The 20,139-nt window shown below is 41.5% G+C and overlaps 1 protein-coding gene across 1 annotated transcript in view; it reads left to right on the top strand.

The window, feature by feature from the left end:
- Window positions 1-20,139, top strand: part of LOC137261715 (serine-rich adhesin for platelets-like) — a 114,162-nt gene that overhangs the window by 18,697 nt on the left and 75,326 nt on the right. The window contains exons 6-21 of the mRNA XM_067799499.1: window positions 52-124; window positions 1,920-2,038; window positions 2,588-2,663; window positions 3,422-3,555; window positions 4,689-4,755; window positions 5,078-5,196; window positions 5,630-5,705; window positions 5,910-6,043; window positions 8,184-8,256; window positions 9,418-9,539; window positions 10,664-10,739; window positions 13,795-13,913; window positions 15,412-15,487; window positions 16,166-16,293; window positions 17,189-17,261; window positions 17,935-18,056. Coding sequence (XP_067655600.1) covers window positions 52-124; window positions 1,920-2,038; window positions 2,588-2,663; window positions 3,422-3,555; window positions 4,689-4,755; window positions 5,078-5,196; window positions 5,630-5,705; window positions 5,910-6,043; window positions 8,184-8,256; window positions 9,418-9,539; window positions 10,664-10,739; window positions 13,795-13,913; window positions 15,412-15,487; window positions 16,166-16,293; window positions 17,189-17,261; window positions 17,935-18,056 — 1,587 coding nt within the window. The remainder of the gene's footprint in view (window positions 1-51; window positions 125-1,919; window positions 2,039-2,587; window positions 2,664-3,421; window positions 3,556-4,688; window positions 4,756-5,077; window positions 5,197-5,629; window positions 5,706-5,909; window positions 6,044-8,183; window positions 8,257-9,417; window positions 9,540-10,663; window positions 10,740-13,794; window positions 13,914-15,411; window positions 15,488-16,165; window positions 16,294-17,188; window positions 17,262-17,934; window positions 18,057-20,139) is intronic.

Here is a 20,139-nt window from a genome sequence, read left to right as displayed (position 1 = left end):
TTCACTGACATGGTGCGAGTTATTTTAGTGTGTAATGATGTGTTATTTCAGGGTTGACTGCCACATGTCAGTGTGAAAAGACTTATGCTACAACAGATATTTCTGCCACGGCCGGCAGATGCACGTGAGTCCTCTTTGCTCGAGCGCGCCAATGTGTGGTGTATAGCGAAACGTGTCAAAAACAGGTCAAAACGGACAGGAAAACTTTCAAAGGACCGTAGAGTATTTACTGTAGATGAAGTGAGTGGGTGAAACAGTTTAGTTTTACGCCACACTCAACAATAATCCAGCTATATTTGCGGCGGTCTGTAAATAATCGAGTCTGGACCAGACAATACAGTGATCAACAACATGAGCATCGATCTGCACAATTGGGAACCGATGACATGTGTCAACCAAGTCAGCGAGTCTGACCACCCGATCCCGTTAGTCGCCTTTTACGACAAACATAGTCGCCTTTTATGCTGTATTTAATTATACTTAATTATATGGATGCATGCAGATAATATACCGAGGGAGAAAAATAAGGGATCACATGAAAGCACACGTCTTTCCTTATTTGTTTTCAGGTTTCTTCACAAGCTATGCGACACAGCTTGCGAAGAAACCTTAGAGAAAATTAAGGTATACTTTTCCTTTAATGTGACACCTTGATTTTTCCTCAGTATATTTATGAATACATCTCCGTTTCCAAGTCATCAATTAAATGTAACGTTGTATTCGTGGCATCACACGATAATTTACATCTTTAACGTTGAATGAATGTAACACATTCAACTCATAACAAAGCCTGATGCATAGAAACATCCATCCTTAACTGGAATGCTGACGTCCGTAGACGAACCTTCTTTTAAGACGTGCCATAAAAGGTGACTATGCTTGTCGTAAGAGGCGACTAACGGGATCGGGTGGTCAGACTAGCTGACTTGGTTGACACATGTCATCGGTTCCCCATTGCGCAGATCGATGCTCATGTTGTTGATCACTGGATTGTCTGGTCCAGACTCGATTATTTACAGACCGTCGCCATATAGCTGGAATATTGCTAAGTGCGACGTAAAACTAAACTCACTCACTCACTCACTCTTTTAAGACGACGGCGGAGTTAGACCCTTAAATGTGAGGCAAGAAATTTTAATTCTGAAAATAAGTTTCTGTTCTACCGTTTGACTACAAACCTCAAAGTGATTTGAAATATACACTTAAAAAAGGTAGGGGAACTGTACTTTCAAAGTACCATTGTCGAAACTGGGAGATATATGGGATTGAATCAATGTTGATACAATAATAATGGATGTTTTGAGAATGCATAACCACATAGATCTCATTCAAAGCAAAACTGTTCGTTCCATTATTCCTCTTGTTAGGTGACTGGAGTATGACACGAAAAATTCAGGTTTACAATTTTCGGTCAGTAGTGTGTGATTTAATCCTGAAAACCCTGACCAGGCACAGATGCAAGAAAATTATCAGAAAAATGATCTACAGTAATTTATCGACCTACCTGAAAAATGTCAAGATTCATAATGACACCCCATGCACGTATAGGAGGCTCCCACGTTGTGCACGTGCTTTCCATGCATTGTGTTTGCGTTAAACTTGTGTCGTGAAGTGATGCTGCATACACAAGATGAATGTCATTGTAACGTTCCTCAATGGGTTTTCTTCCTACCAGTTCAGTTTCCCCTACTTTTTGTAAGAGCATACATGAATAAAAAAAATTGTAAGCACTTGAGATAAAAACCGTTACAAACATAATGGTTATGTCACAGATAACTACTACGATCTTTATCTGATACTTGGGAACTTTTCTGTGTGGTTTGGTATGCTAGGTATCGTATTTACGATATACCATGTAAATGTAATTGTTCCCTCTTTATAACACTCATCCTTACAACGTAATGACGTTTTTTTTTCAGCGCAAAGAAAACCTTTGTGAACTGTCTTAAAGACAAAACTGCGGCTCCTTGTAAGTCAGGGAAAACAGTTATCTCCCTTGCAACAGATGTCGGTACAACCATCGGAACCGACTGTACAAGTGAGTTATAATCTTACAATTGGTTGGTTCTTGTTTAACTCCACACTCATCAATACAAGTGACTGAGTTCAGTTTTACGCTCAGCAATATTCCAACAATGTGGGGACGGGCTGTAAATAATCGAGACTGGACCAGACGATCCCTTGATCAACCGCATGAGCACCGATCTGCGCGATTGGGAACCGATGACCGATTTGTCAACCACGTCAGCGGGCCTGACCAATCGATCCCGTTAGTCGCCTGTTACAACAAGCATAGTCACCTTTTGTGGGAAACATTGGTTGCTGAAGACCTGTTCTACCCTGGATCTTCATGGGCCCAGCAATATACCAGCTATGTGGCGGCAGTATGTAAATAATCAAGTATGGACCAGACAAACCAGTGATCAACTGCATGAGCATCGATCTGTACATATGGGGTACGATGACATGTTTCAGCCTGACCACCCGATCCCGTCAGTCGCCTCTTACGACAAGAACTAAATACATTTCGAACATGTACATAAAACATAGAAATATTTAGAAATATGCAACCCAATGTGTGTTTCAGGTTTCACGACATCAGCGTGTTCCTGCGAGTTGGACTATGCCAAAGCTGACGTGTCATCGCAGGCAAACAGATGCACGTAAGTGACGTACACGTGTTCCTTGAAAGAAGGTGAATGCGAGTGATTTTTGAGTTTTTATGCTTTCTCAGTCCATCTTTAATTTTGCTCGAAAAGTATCCCTGCTAACTGTGTTAGTTTGAATATGTCCTATGTCAATACTGTTTTATCCACTGCTCAATATGATCTGGCGTAATGGTTTGAAATCATTAAGTGTATTTTGTTTTGGTTGTTTGAGGTATGAATCGAACAGTCAATATTGTAGGAATGAGATCGAACTTACATAAATAACAAGGATGATCAACATTTCTGGAGTCGGAATATATGTTAATTTATGCACCTAATCTATCAGGCGAAAGGTTGGTAGTCACTGAGACGAATTTCATTACACCACTCAGTTATGTAATAAATACCTGCCACTCAACAGCTGGAATATTGCTGAGTGCGGCGTTAAACAGAACCAAACCCGGTTGGAATTCGATGGGGATCGAGTAATCTCTTTCCTTAATGTCAAAAGTGACAGCTGGTGATGTTGCCACTGATTTGCATATCACTTGCATAATCAGTGCATTTATCCAAGAACAGAAAGAGGAGTAAGACAGAGAGACGTATTCGTCAACGTTATACACCGCCGATCGCGTATACTGAACTTGGTCATGCGCTGCAAAAGGAGTAAGACAGACTCACCATTGTGAAACTCATACGCCACCACTAACACTTTTGGTCCCAATGTACACGTGCGTTTGACGCTATTAACGATTTTCATTTGACTGCCACAGAGCTCAACTGAATCTTGTTTCCTGCCTGAAGGGAAAGACAGGTGCCGGGTGCACCGGTGGTACCACCCACGCTCTGGCCACAACTGCCTTTGACACCGACATCCCTGCTATTGTCACATCTGGAACTACCTGTGGTACGTTTCATTCGCATTTGGCGTTTCTTGCAGATATTCTTTTTATGTAACGTTTGCTATTCCTGTTCCAAGCCCCGCTTATATCTTGAAACAGGCTATACCAGTATGCATACAATGTTGATAACATGACACCGACTCATAATAACCTGACTGTACGTTTTATCGTCTCATTTCAAATTGTTTAAGATATTATGTCTCCTCAAGGCCTCCCTGTAAGCGTTGACTTTGTCGAAAATACATTGTCTGGAGACACCATGAACGTTGTATTTTCACTAAACCGGAACTGCGAATTGCAGAGCTAATACCTGTGAAATAAATATTCAGAACAACAATGAAAATTGTTTATTAACGCATATTAGATGATTTTACAACTGCAAACATGTGCTACCGTGGCGAAGAAAACGTTTAATGGCCTAATCTAGCTTCTGTCCTAGAAAGCCCAGGCTCTTGGCTCATTCCAATTGTAGATTTTAGGTGATCTTTTAAATTGACTACACCTTACAAAGTCCAACATTACATATACCGATTACAATTACATGAGCTCAACCATTGCGTCATCACCTGCGTGCAGCTCTACTGCGTCAGCAATAATAATTGCAAACTCTGTTTACTTATCAACATAAACTCCACCACTTTACAACTGACACCCAAGACGATCCTTGTTAGAATTGGTCTGCACCAACCCATGCTTGTCATCAGACCCGACTCACGGGATCTGGCTGATGGACCTGATGCCACATGTCATTGCATCCCAGTTGTGTAGATCGATACCCTTTGTGAAGGATGCCAATCAAAGAAGGAGGCCATGGTGTTTGATCACTAGATTGTCTGGCCGCCATATAGTTGGAATATTACTAAGTGCTGCGGTAACAACAAACCAAACACAGCATAGAAACTACGTACACTACCTACACTACCTACACTACGTACACTACGTACACGTACAGGCACGTCTCCATTACGAGGGTCAAACTGTGTACACCTATACGAAGTCCACCATGACAAATGCCCATACCGAGTACAGTCATGCCATACCCACATGAGTAAAATATGCACACTCATACTGTATCAAACTGTTCACATCCGTAATTCGTCTACTGCTTCATGTCCCAAACTGTTCTTCTTTCTTCCAGATAAAACCGACACCTGTACGTGTGAGGCCACATATGCGAAAACTGACATCTCAACTGATCACTGCAGGTAGATGTGTAAGGATGATCATGTGGTGCAACCTACCTGTATAATCCAATTAACTAATAATAATGTATGCACCGATACTCAGAGAGATGGGTCCTTGGTCATGACACGTCTTACATGGCTTAGTGTACATTGTATAGGCAGTATTTGAATAGTTCTCTGTAAGACAGGGTTATAACTGAGTAAATTTATTTTGGTGAAAATATGCTTATTGCTCATGTTTCAAGAAGGAATCATGTTTGAGGCCTATTTATACACTACAGCCTTAAAGTCAAACCTTACTGAGTCTTGTTCGCAGTGTTAATGTCTCTGAACATGCTTACAGTGCTATGAAGACCTATGTGAACTGCCTGAAAGACAAAACAGCAGCTGCTTGCAAAAGTGGTGAAACAGTCATCACCCTTGCAACTGCAATTGAAACTCCCATTGGGACTGCGTGTACAAGTAGGTCACAATGTTCTCCTTGCAAATATGCTGCAAAAGTCACAGAAACAACGGATAAACCATATTTTCGTTATATGATTTTTGCATTGCAATTATTAGAATGGTGACCCCTGTAGTAAGATGCATAACAATATGCGTTATACCGATTCGGGTGAGGTTCGGATGCTACCGTTAGAGTACTCGGTGTAATCACGATGTAATCTCTCATCTTCCTTGACTCAGTGAATTTTCAAATGCTTTGAGACATTTTGTTTTTCTCACAGATGTGTAAGGCAGATAATCAAGACAGGTTATTTGTATTAATATTTTGTTCACACGTGATAAGTTAATGGTTATGCTATATATATATTGATGGGAGGTATGTTTAGTGTAGTTACATTTCTAACATATATTAAATGGAATTCTGCAGAAGATTATGGAATGGGTGTTTCAGGTTTTTCGACATCAGCATGTTTCTGTGAGTTGGGGTATGCCAAGTCTGACATATCCACACCGGCCAATAAATGCACGTAAGTACGCCAGGACAACAGCGATTTTGCATCCATGTTGTCCGCGTCCATTTACAAGTTTCATTTTCAAACCCCCCAGAAAAAGAGAATGACGAAATTTTATCTAATAACATATCTCATTCTTTTACAAAAAATGTTCGCTGGAGTGGATCGTCCTGCAGTTTTTGGTCAATATTTTGGTTTTAAACTGTTTTATTCTCCCAGAGCTCTGCTGAATCTTGTTTCCTGTCTGAAGGGAAAGACAGGTGCCGGATGTACTGCCAGCACTGCCAGTACTCTGGCCACCACCGCTGTCGACACCGACATCGCTGCTATCGTCTCAGGAGGAGCTCCTTGTGGTATGGTTCATTTGCATTTGATTTTAGTTGAATTTTTTTCTTGTGTTTTTTTATAGTTTCGTAGTCATTTCTTCTTCATGTGATAAGACAGATCAAACGGATTTCCTATTATACATGTAGTCGCATCGTAAATGATCTCCGCATCGGAAAATATCATATCTCTCTAGGTCATCCTTGTCATTACCTCTGAAGATCCCGTTAGAATTATTTTCAGCAGTGCATGTCTGTAGTAGGTGTGAGTGAGTGCGTTTAGCACTCAGCAGTATTCCAGCTATATGGAGGCGCTCTGTGAATAATCGAGCCTCAACCAGACAATCCAGTGATCAACAGCATTTCCATCGATCTGCGCCATTGGGAACCGATGACATGAGTCAACCAAGTCGACTGACCACCCGATCCCGTTGGTTGCCTCTTACGACAAGCATAGTCGCCCTTTGTGGCAAGCATGGGTTGCTGAAGGCCTATTCTACCCCGGACCTTCACGGGTCCTGCAGTAGGAGGCGACTAGCGGAATCGGGCCAGACACACGACATCATATCCCATATTGCGTAGACAGATGCTCATGCTTTTGGTCAGTGGATTGTATGTTCCAGGCTCGACTATTTACAGACCGTCGTCATACAGCTGGAATGTTGCTGAGTGCAGAATAATCATTCACTCACTCACTCACTCACTCACTCAGTCAATCATCCTGACTGGGCTTTACTTGTTTTCAAATGATATTTTAGTGAGAATGAGAACTTCGTTAAGACGGTGGATGTCAAAGCTTTGTGTAGCTTTTCGCTTGTGTAAGGGAGTATTTGTAGTGACAGGATACCAATACTGTCTTCATGACAAATGGTGATGCATCAACTTGTACGAACTCGCCATAATAAAAGTCGCACATTGATAGACACATAGTCTATCTTTCATGGGGACCTATGTTGACATTTGTGGACACATATTAATCTGCCTCAAATTTATTTTACTTATTTCACAAGGAATCAAGTCAAATCGTTCATTCGCATGTGCATTGGTCCCCATAGAGAATTGTGCATATGCACATGCTCGATCGATACTCATGATGCTGATCGTTTAATTGTCTGGTCCAAACTCGATCCTTTACAGAACGCCGCCATATTGCTTGAATATTGCCGAAAGCAAACAGCAACAACCAAATCAAAAAAGCATATGCGCATTACAGTAGCACGCGACATACCCAATTTACAGAACAATGTTGACAATGTTGCTAGTAATCCTTAATTTCATCAATATTTATTGAATCAATAACATTTAGAAGCTGAAATTTAAAGTTTTGAAATTTTATTAACACACTTTATCACACTAGGTGTCAATCATTCTAGGGAGGTCTGTGTTATGGGAGTAAACCTTCTTCAAAGTAAGGTTAAAGATTCATGTCAGTGTGTATTGCGATTGTATGTCTGCACATAATAACCACGATCACAGTAATATGGAAGCAGTTTAATATGTTAAGTAGGGGACATGAAATTTCAATCTGGATAGGAAGTATAAACTTTAACAAACTTTTCAAAGACAGACATCTTATGAATGCATCACGTACAATTTCTCTTCATCATGACCCTAAAAAACCGCATGGGATACTCATACACAACGCAACAGACCATGCACGTGCATGGCGTGTCATTCTTGATGTTGACGGTTTTCAAGAGTCAGTAAATCACCGTGGACCTTTAACTTCGACAGTGATCTTGTATCACAAAGCTGTTAGAGTTTATTACCCTCCGTTGTATTTTTTGTTGTTGTTGTTTGAAAATGAAAATACAACTTTCACGTCACAGAAAGGTATTTTATTCCAGTGTCACATGCTTTTAAAAGAAAATCGTTAAAATACACATTATATGATTAACATATCACACAATGAGATAAAGGGAGTGTACAGGCGAGAGAACGTGACTAGGTTTTTATACACAATCATCTTTCAAGATCGATTACTGTGCAAGCAGCTATGGTCACAAGGACGTGCAAGTGGCGGTGAACTCTCAAACATTCCAATGTTTTCAATGTCACATCAAGCAAAATGAAGTTACTCAACCTGTTTAGAGTATATAGGTACTCAGTTTGTTTTCACAGAGATGACAAGTGATCTCAAAATTTCTTTTATGTGTTTTGTCCCCTTCAGACCTGACGAACACCTGCACGTGTGAGGCTAACTACGCCAAAGCGGACATATCAACCGACCAAAGACACTGCACGTATGTAGATCCCTTTGTAGTACTAGTCACCTTGTTCTGTGGCCGGCATGATACACCGACTCACCAAAGGAGTTTGTTGTCCTTAAAGGCTATCCATGAAGATGCGGGGTTAAAACTGGTCATCAGCAAACCCATGCGGGTTGAAAGAGGCGACTAACGGGTATCGGCTGGTCAGGTTCGCTGACTTGGTTGACTCATGTCATGGTATCCCAAATGCGTAGGTCGATTATCACGGTCCTGATCACTGGATTGTCTGGCCCAGACTCGATTAATTACAGACCGATGCCATATAGCCGGAATATTGCCAAACGACAAACCAGCCGACCGACCAACCATCCTTGCAATTGCAAAGAATATGGCAAATGATTAATGAAGTTTTCGAGAAGACTTATCTAAAAAGTAATGACGCTTCATTCACTAACTCTATCAAGAATACACAATGCCATTTAGAAAGGGTCATAAACAACACATGTCATATTTAGGTTTACACTTTCTCAGTCAAGTATACATTTAGTACTTTTGTTGGGTTGAGTCCCATCCGAATTCCGGCCCCGCACTCTCATAATTAGTGTCAGGCACAACACATACCTATCAGAGAGGTACAGTCTAGACTACCAGTTGTCCGACATCCATTTTTGTGGAGTGAGTGAGTTTAGATTTACGCCGTATTCAGCAATATTCCAGATATATAGCGGCGGTCTGCAAATAATGGAGTCTGGACCAGACAATCCAGTGATCAACAACATGAGCATCGATCTACGCAACTGGGAACCGATGACATGTGTCAACCAAGTCAGCGAGCCTGACCACCCGATCCCGTTAGTCGCCTCTTACGACAAGCGTTTTAGCCTTTTATGGCAAGCATGGGTTGCTGAAGACCTATTGTACCCCGGAACCTTCACGGGTCGATCCATTTTTGTGGAAGCTACGGTGACTGAATGGGTTAGGCGGCTCAACCAAACAAAGTTACTAGAAACGGTACATTACTGGGAAAGTGTAATATAACACTTATGTTTTTAGATTTTTAGTTCATTTTCGACCCTAAACATGACAATGTTTCTTATGTAATGACTAGTCAAAAACAAGTTCACTCGCCCAGATCAGAAATCACATATTATGAAAAGAATAAACTTAAATATATATACGACCTTTTTTGTTTAGAGCACTCGGGACATTCGTGGAATGCCTGAAGACAAAGACTCCCACTGGCTGCGAGGGTACTGCTGTAACAGCTCTCGGCGCCACAGCAGAGACAAATTACGCTACTCTGACATCTACCTGCGGTGAGTTGGACCATTATGTGTATCGTCCCACGCGACAAAAACAGAAACGACAGGCGGTAATCTTAAACCCGAGAGGGGTGTTTGACCTATAAATGAGTATTTTTCAACACGGAAACAATAAAGCATGTGTTTGTCTGACCCATTTGTGTGAGGTGGACCCATTAAGGTTTGTTTTCTATAGCCAAAATCGCTGGCAAAATATGCTGTGTGAGACCCACTGGTGTATTATGTGTTAGTGCCAAAATATTTCGATTCTCAATCGAAGGCGTATTACAAACATGCGGTAGCTTGACATTTTGTGTGAATTTAATTCAAACAGGGTGACAGTCCTTTTGGAAAACAGCAGAATATATCATGAAGTCGTCCAACCCCTGAATGTGGGGCGGTGTGGTAGCCGGTTAAAGAGTTTGCTCGTCACGCTGAAGACCCGGGTTCGATTCCCCTCGTGGGAACACTGCGTGAAGCCCATATGCGTGTACCCTGCCATGGTATTGCCGGAATATTGCTGAAAGCGGCGTAAAACTCACTAACACCTGAGTGTGGTGTGCTACACCGTCATATCTAACAGGCTATTACATGGAGTTAAACGTTTTCTGATTAATAAGTGTTGGGGGTAGCCTTGTAGTTAGAGTATTCACTCGTCGCGCTGAAGGTACGAGTTCTAAACCAATCCCTCACTAGATTACAGGTATGATATCTTAACTTGTGTTGGAGAGGGAGGATAAGTGGAATCGTACTAACTTTTCTTCAGTGTTTGTGTTGGATGGTGGTGAGTGGTCCTGTGTATACAGTTTAAGTCATAAATCAGTTGGTCGCAGACAGTCCTTGGATGGGTGACCATGTTTGGCACCTTGACTCCTGAGAGTTTCTTGAACTTCTGTGTTTTCATCTTAGGTAAATGGGTTTGTTCATGAATTGCTCCTGTCCAGTCAGCAGCAAATGGGTACCCGGTGGGATACGATATGTGACTATTAGTCTTCCAGCGTCTAACACGCAGCTTGGGGTATCCGGGATAATAATGTGGTTTGAGCATGGACATGTGCGCGGAAACGACCATTATTGTAATTTATTATCATTATCATTTTACTGATTGTCATATATTGTTTTTTTTTGTCAATTTACAGCCATCACAGACAAAACGTGCGGGTGTGAAGTCGCTTACGTCAAGATGCCCTACGCATCGGCTACTGAGAAGTGCAAGTAAGATTCAACTGAGTTTTGGTCTATCAGAACCTTGCCTGTTTTAGTGCCAAAAAAGATAATCTGAAATAGATTATGGGCCAGTGAAGGTTGAACCTTTGAATAATTTGCTGAAATAATAATAATAATTGTGTCAAAATTGCTGAGGTTATTGCCTGGTTAGAACCACCAGAGCAAGAATCCGCTTTTGCTTCGAAATTTCACATTGCCGACAATGACCGTTTCGCAAGTCAGTCTCAACTTGTGCAAAAAATAGCAAAAATGAACTAAACTTATCCGTAACCATCAAGGCCAAGATCACGATATACCTATCACAAAACGTAGATTCGACACGGTACGTATGGTGCATATCTTGATACGTAGGTCACGACATCATACATATCGCTAAACATAGGTCACGACATGATGCATATCTTGATACGTAGGTCACGGCATGATGCATATCTTGATACGTAGGTCACTACATGATGCATATATTTTGATACGTAAGTCACTACATGATGCATATCTTAATACATAAGTCACGACATGATGCATATCTTGATACGTAGGTCACGACATAATGAGTATCGCTAAACGTAGGTTACGACATGATGCCTATAATACCTATCTTGATAAGGACGTCACGATACATTGGTCATGACCTGATACGTAAGTCATACGAAACTCATCGTGATACGTAGGTCACAATACGTATGTCACCGCACGACACTCTTCCCGATAGGACATACTCACGTGGAATCGCATGGAAACGTCTCGGCAATAAATATGTCCGAGCTGTCAGTGTATTTTTGTGGCAATTTTAGTTGTAAACTTGAAACACCAATTATGATTCATGATGCGATATTTTACTGACAATGTATGGGATGCATCTTTAGACAAGTAGTAAGCATGACGTTTTCGTTGTTTCTCGAAAATTCATGGTCTATAGGTACACGACTATCTATTCAATCGTAGGTGAGTTTAATGTTACGAGGCTTTTAGCATGATTCCAGTGATATCTCGGCAGGGGACACCAAAAAATAGGCTTCATGCATTGTACACAAGTGGGGATTCGAACCCGGGTCTTCGGTGTGACTACCCCATCACCCCTTCAATCGTCCGATGAACCAAACCGTATTCCCCGAGATATTACCTCTGACATCTGTCCACAAGAGATGCATTTTAATGCATATATTCATAGCGATGTGTTTATATACGAGGGGATGTCAGTTTTGAGTTTTGAGCCTTGAGCATTTTTCATACCCAGGTGTCATAGCCTATGGTACGACATTGAACCTTGGTTATTTGATATATAAGTTTTGGTATCCTACTCTCAGAAGTTATTGAACAGCTCACATTGACAGAAAGAGACCCCAATCACGGCAGTGAAAATGATTAAAATTGAGTATAGAGCAGTAATTAAGTTTTTAGTTCTTGAAGGAAACTCGGCGAAGAACATTGAAGAAAGGCTTTCAGCAGTTTATGGGAAGTCTTCCCCTTCATCTGCTACCATCAAACGATGGGTCAATGAATTTAAGCATGGTAGAGAGAGTCTTGAAGATGACCCCCATCCAGGTCGCCCAACAACAAGCACTAGTCAGGAAAACATTGACAGAGTGAATAGACTTGTGCTGGAAAATCACACTCCACGAGTTAGAGGAGACCACAGGCATTTCACACGGATCCATCGAGACAATTCTTCATGAACATCTCGTCATGTCTAAGGTGTGCGCAAGATGGATGCCAAGAATGCTTACAGATGAAATGAAGCAAACAAGGATCACCATAAGCAACTCCATGCTGACCAGATACAACAAGAATCCAGAAGATTTTCACTTTAGGTTAGTAACCTGTGATGAAACCTGGATCCACCGCTATGATCCTGAGAGCAAACAAGAATCCATGGAATGGAAATATGTCACTTCTCCCAGGACCAAAACGTTCAAAGCCTCCAGATCAGTGCCGAAGGTAATGGCGACAGTCTTCTGGGATAGCAAAGGCGTCATCCACATAGATTACGCTAACTTGTTGAGGCAAGTGCGACAGTCAATCAAGTAGATGCGCCGGGGCAAGATCAGACGTGTTATTCTTCTACATCAAGACAACGCTTCAGTACACACCTCTCGCGTTGCAGCCGCTGCTGTCCAGGAATGCGGGTACGAAATCTTGCCGCACCCCACCTACTCTCCAGACCTGGCACCAAGTGATTACCATCTGTTCCAAAATCTCAAGAAACACTTGCGTGGTCGTAGATTTCAGGATAATGAGCTTATTGCTGCTACTGAGGCTTGGTTTGAGGACCAAAATGGCGCCTTCTACAGAGATGGCATCAGCGCCTGGCAGAAAAGATGGAACAAGTGTCTTGACTCACAAGGGGACTATGTTGAAAAATAAATGTGGTTCATACCAATATTTTGTGTTTTTCTATGCAAGGCTCAAAACCTATTGAATTCCCCTCGTATGTGCTTCGTGTGTTATGCTCGTAGTATCGTGTGTGTGTGTGTGTGTGTGTGTGTGTGTGAGAGAGAGAGAGAGAGAGAGAGATAGAGAGAGAGAGAAAGAGAGAGTCCTGGTTCGATTTTCCTTATTTGTACCATGCACGAGGGATGGCTATCGATGTAGATCATGCAGGTCGATCATTGTTAAATGAAAATCGGTCGATTATCGATAAACATCGGAGAAGTGACTTTGAGCAAAAATGTAAATAAAATAAGACACAAAACAACATATTTCACATCAGTGATGACTGGTGACATAGTGAAGCTTCCATTACCAGCAAAACACCGTCCTGAACATACTTAGGACCAGTCCATCAATAAGGACGTAACTTACATTTGTTTGAGTAAAACTGAAAATTATCTGTTTTCAAGATTGTTCATTAACTATATTATCGATTACATAATTGTTCATTAATAATTATTCTCATCGACCGTATTTTGCTTGCCAACTTCCCCACAACCACCCCTACCACTACCCCTAATTGTGATATTGCTTGAACTTTGCTAAAAGAGGCTCATATCTCGACCCACGTAGTCGCTAGAAAGTACACCAAATTTACTTCATTCTCTTTCAGTGCTGAAATGACTCTTGTGTCTTGTCTCAAGGGTAAAGCAGCTACGGACTTAAGTTGTGACGGTTCATCCACACCTATAGACCTGGCCACAGCAGCAGGCAACAAGTTTGGCACTTGCAGTGAGTTGCCTTAAAATTTGAAGCACAAATACCTTGTCACTGATTTATCCCGTTTCACTATCCAGGGCCGGGGATATAATCTTGTGCATAAGAGTCGTCAACCCTGTTTAGATTCGTCTCGTCCCTACAATGAGTGAAGCCAATATATATATATACACACACACACACACACACACACACACACACACACACACACACACACACACACACACACACACACACACACACACACACACACATATATATATATATATTGGAATACATATTGGAATATATATTGGAATAATTCTAAAAGTGGCACACACACGCTCATTTCTTGCTTTTCCTTTCATACTTTAGAAAGTGACGTAAGGATGTTGGATACCGTGGTTTGTGCGCATACAGCTTGCAAGGGGATGTGACTGCAGGAGCGCGAGTTTATGCTACGCAGTTGCATCCCTTTACATTGCTTCTAATCATACTTCATGATATAATGGCCACACAAGCATTTACCCTGACGTAAACCCAGGAAGAGTTATCGCCCCTTAAATAGTATAAATTATAACTGTGTTAATGGAGATAGTGTTGATACCCTCTGGTGACGTATTTTTTTATGTTTTGAATATTAATCGTATGTGAATTTACTATAAAGAATTCATTATAAAAACTTCTTATATTGTTTATGATAAATCAATGTTGTATTTATAATTGCTGTTTTTGAGAAGTTAATTTATTTATAAAATCATACATACTGCCTTGAAAATTGATTTTCCTGCTGTATTTCATATCAACACTGAAATGTCTTTATGATAAACACAAAGTGAATAATGAAAATAAGCAATTTACTTCTAAGAGAACCTTAATTGACATATTACTTTTACAGACCGTGCCACAAAGGGGCGCCACTTGTCAAACAAATACCGCTGTGACGTGCGAGTTTTATGGCATAATTTGTTTCGGGGCACAAATTTCTACAAAATGATATCAAATCTTGACATTTTGATGTTTTGTATCCAACTCTTTAAAGCATTTTCATTCGTTAATTTGGAGTGCTTTATGTAACTTAAAGTGAAAAAAAGATGGTTGAATGTGGTGGAGTGTACATAGAGATTGAGTCTGTGGAGTACATAGAGTCCTTGGATGGGTGACTGTGTTTGGCAGCTTCACTCAAGACTCTCGACTCTTGACTCTTGATACTTTCTAGAGCTTCAGTCCAGCCCTACAACGAAACACATACGTTACATGGCGTCTCACCTTAGACAAGTGAGTTGGTTCAAAATTGCGCAGCAGAAAAAAAGGGTACCCGGTGGTAATAGTCATATAACAATAACCATATGGAGCCCAACTGGCAGCTTGGGTTATCGGGTGTAATAATGCGCTGTGGTACCTAGTGTAGAGTTTGGCACCACAGACGCATTGATGTTTATGTTGACCATATTATGATATTTATGTTACTATTATTGTTTTGTGTTTGTGCTTGAAGATCAAGAGCCCTGAAGTCAATGTATTCGTTTTTAAGCACCGACGGACACGTGTACTGCCTGCGAGCTTGTTTACGCCAAAGCTGCTATCGACACTGACACCAAGAAGTGCGCGTAAGTATTAAAGTATTAAGTACGGTTTGTGTGATTGTTTAACGACGTATTCAGCAGTGAAGTGATCAAAGTCATTGTCCTTTGCTGCCCTCAAACGATCCAACATTGCCTTGTGAGCTTTGAACAGAACAACATACTAAACCCACAGACATTCACACATTGTCATTGAATGATGTTTCTTAACACCGCACCCAACAATATTCTACCTACATGGCGGTGGTCTGTAAACAATCGACTCAGCACCAGACAATCCAGTGATCAACAGCATGAGCATCGAATTAGACAACTGGGATACGATGACATGCGTCAACCAAGTCAGCGAGCCTAACCGTCCGATCCCGTTAGTCGCGTCTTACAACAAGCATGGGTTACTGAAGATCAATTCTAACCCTGATCTTCACGGGTTAGAATAATCAGGAAACCCGAATAAAGACTATAACAACTGTCAACAATCGTTTCCCCTCTGTTTCTAAGTTGTGGTTGAATCTCATGTTCTGAAAAATGATGCTTAGTAAGACACACTGTACCGTCCTCATAGGATATCCTGAAGACAACACCGTTTGGAGATTTCGCCCACGTGAAGCAGCCTCGCAGTCAAATACCAATAAAGTTCGCAGCTGGGTTAACACTTCCGCACTCTATGTATGCGTTGTGTGAGTATGTAACTAATTGTTTCAGGGCTCTGGCGACGTATCTGGTGTGTCTGAGGTCGAAAACAGCTGCGGGTTGCGTCAGCAGCGATACCGTGTCCACTTTGGCGGGCCAAGCTGAAACCGATTTCAAGGCCACACCTAACCCTGGCTGCTGTAAATATCTTACGCAATATGATGACACTAGGACCTTTGTTTATATTTTTACATATGATACCCAGTACCATTTCTTTTGTCTTGTTTATTGTTGGGCGCGTTGGCTCGTTATGCCGAGCAGCCCGGTTCTATTCCCCTAAGGGATACAATGTCTGAAGCCTATTTCTGGTGTCCCTCGCCATGATATTGCTTTAATATTGCTAAAAGTGGCGTCAATCTTACTGACTGAGTCACTCACTGTTGTTGAACCACACACTGAGCGATTTCTCTGCTGGAGGGTCTGTCAATAATCTGTACTGGTTCAGACGTCCCAGTGATTGACATCAGGAGCATAGTTGTTAAACACGTTTGGGATATGATTTGCATTAATCACAAGTTAGCGAGTCTTACCACCCAGTCTGTCTACTACCATGGGCTCCAGAAGATCCAGAGCGGATCTTCACGGGTATACACAGTACTAAGAAAGATATGTATTAAAGCGCATAATGCAAGACGTACCCATGAATGGAAGCTGTCACAACTGGTCGCTGTCCAATCTGACTAGTTGTCAACACCGGCACAAAATCTCAGTCCCGTTTATGGCTCGTACATCAATTAAAATCGCTGCAACCTGGCAGCAGTCAGTTCCGGATCTCGGCATGGAATGACCTTCCCAGAAATGTATTTATGTAGTGATGAGCACTTTCTAAGCCGGCGCATAGTGAGGAGGCAGCCAAATGTGTCCTGCCACCAATTAATCCTGCGTTGAAACTACATGGTTGAAAAGACAATTCAATCTATTTGCAGATGGTTCAGTTCCAAACGACCAAGATTGTTTTAGAAGAGATTTATCTGATATATGTGGAAATCAAATGATGGAATGATGGAAATAGGTTTGTTGTATTTTATTTCACAGCTGTGACAGACACGTGTCAGTGTGAGATTGACTATATCAAGGCGACGAGAACTCAGAATGCAGACAAATGCACGTGAGTACCTTTCTGATGTTGGGAGTTGTCCCTGTTGAAGGTTGAGCAGAGAGGGCTGAGATCATGCCAGTTGTCAAGACCTGCAAGACCTTAAAGAAGTTGATGGAGAGTCGTGGATGATCTTCTATGTCTAGTCATAGGACAGAGGGTTTGAAGGATCTGGCTGGGTGGCTGAACATGTTAACTTTTAATGTATGGTCGGGAAAAGTGAGGAGGGCCAGTCAAGCTGAGGCATGATCAGCCTAAATGTTTGGCAGAGGTGGTCGGAGGACCTTTCTGTCTGTCGGGATTTGTCCATGTTGAAGGTTTGGCAGAGAGGATGTTGCAGATCTTTCTGTGAGCGGTGATGAGACTAGGCTGAATGACAGATGGGGGTGGGGGTGGGGTGGATGACCTTTCTTTCTGTTGGGATTTGTCCATGTTGAATGTTTGGCAGAGAGGAGACAAAGGATCTTTCTGTGAGTGATAGTGACACTAGGCTGAATGACAGACAGAGGGGATTGAGGAACCTTTCTAACTGTTTGGATTTGTCCGTGTGTTGTAAGTTTGACAGAGGGGATTCTGAAGATCTTTCTGTGAGTGATCACGAGACCATGATTAATGACACATGTAACCATGTCATAACCAATTATTGTATCAACCATTGGCTCTTTATATTTGCATACTGCTACAGCGCCAGTAAAACCCTCGTCAAGTGCTTGGAAGACAAGACAGATTTATCTTGTGATGGTAGTACAAAGCCTTCAGATCTCGCAACAATAGCAGAGACCACAATGACGGGAATCACTAACTGCAGTAAGTATGGTATAATGAGAGCTGACTTGCAACTGATTACAGAAATTACAAACGTCGAGAAAAACATGATAGGACAAGATTTACGATAGGAAGCACTGGTGTGTACTATATACTATTCAAAAAAGTAGGGGAACTGTACTTTCAATGTACGATTGTCGAAACTGGGAGACATCTGGGATTGGATCAATGTTGATGCAATAATAATGGATGTTTTGAGAATGCATCACCACATGGATTTTATTCAAAGCAATGCTGTTCGTTCAATTATCCCTCTTGTTAGGTGACTGGAGTATGACATGAAAATGTCAGGTTTACAATTTTCAGTCAGTAGTGTGTGATTTGACCCTGAAAACCCTGACCATGCACAGATGCAAGAAAATTATCTAAAATGGTCTACAGTGATTTATCGACCTGCCTGAAAAACGTCAACATTCATAATGACATCCCATGCAAGTGTAGGAAGCTCCCACGTTGTGCACATGCTTCCCATGCATTGTATTTGCGTGTGGTGATAACGTGAAATGCTGCTGCATACGCTAGATGAATGTCATTGTAACGTTCCTCAATGGGTTTTCTTCCTACCCAACTTCAAAGTTCAAGTTCCCCTAATTCTTTTGAAGAGTATATAATAAACAGTATATGGACGATGAGTAATGGACCTAACACTGAACAACGACAAGACATAGATGGAAGTAGTACTTCTGTACACAGACAGTCATGGACCTAACACTGAACAACGACAAGACATTGATGGAAGTAGTACTTCTGTACACAGACAGTCATGGACCTAACACTGAACAACGACAAGACATTGATGGAAGTAGTACTTCTGTACACAGACAGTCATGGACCTAACACTGAATACTGACAAGACATAGATGGAAGTATGACCTATGTGCACAGACAGTCATGGACCTAACACTGAACAAAGACAAGACATTGATGGAAGTAGTACTTCTGTACACAGACAGTCATGGACTTAACACTGAACAAAGACAAGACATTGATGGAAGTAGTACTTCTGTACACAGACAGTCATGGACCTAACACTGAACAAAGACAAGACATTGATGGAAGTAGTACTTCTGTACACAGACAGTCATGGACCTAACACTGAACAACGACAAGACATAGATGGAAGTAGAACCTATGTGCACAGACAGTCATGGACCTAACACTGATAACAAGACATAGATGGAAGTAGAACCTATGTGCACAGACAGTCATGGACCTAACACTGATAACAAGACATAGATGAAAGTAGAACCTATGTGCACAGACAGTCATGGACCTAACACTGAACAACGACAAGACATAGATGGAAGTAGTACTTCTGTACACAGACAGTCATGGACCTAACACTGAACAACGACAAGACATTGATGGAAGTAGTACTTCTGTACACAGACAGTCATGGACCTAACACTGAACAACGACAAGACATAGATGGAAGTAGAACCTATGTGCACAGACAGTCATGGACCTAACACTGAACAACGACAAGACATAGATGGAAGTAGTACTTCTGTACACAGACAGTCATGGACCTAACACTGAATACCGACAAGACATAGATGGAAGTAGAACCTATGTGCACAGACAGTCATGGACCTAACACTGAACAAAGACAAGACATTGATGGAAGTAGTACTTCTGTACACAGACAGTCATGGACCTAACACTGAATACCGACAAGACATAGATGGAAGTAGAACCTATGTGCACAGACAGTCATGGACCTAACACTGAACAACGACAAGACATTGATGGAAGTAGTACTTCTGTACACAGACAGTCATGGACCTAACACTGAATACCGACAAGACATAGATGGAAGTAGAACCTATGTGCACAGACAGTCATGGACCTAACACTGAACAAAGACAAGACATTGATGGAAGTAGTACTTCTGTACACAGACAGTCATGGACCTAACACTGAACAACGACAAGACTGCTTCACAACGGTACAAGAATCTGCATTGAACCGTCGCATCCACGCAATAGAGAAGTTGTTACCTATAAAACATTGTTGTCTTCCTACCCAACTTCAAAGTTCAAGTTCCCCTAATTCTTTTGAAGAG

This window comes from Haliotis asinina, chromosome 14 (assembly GCF_037392515.1).
Source record: "Haliotis asinina isolate JCU_RB_2024 chromosome 14, JCU_Hal_asi_v2, whole genome shotgun sequence".
Lineage (NCBI taxonomy): Eukaryota > Metazoa > Mollusca > Gastropoda > Lepetellida > Haliotidae > Haliotis > Haliotis asinina.
This window is presented reverse-complemented; position numbering and strand designations above follow the sequence as displayed.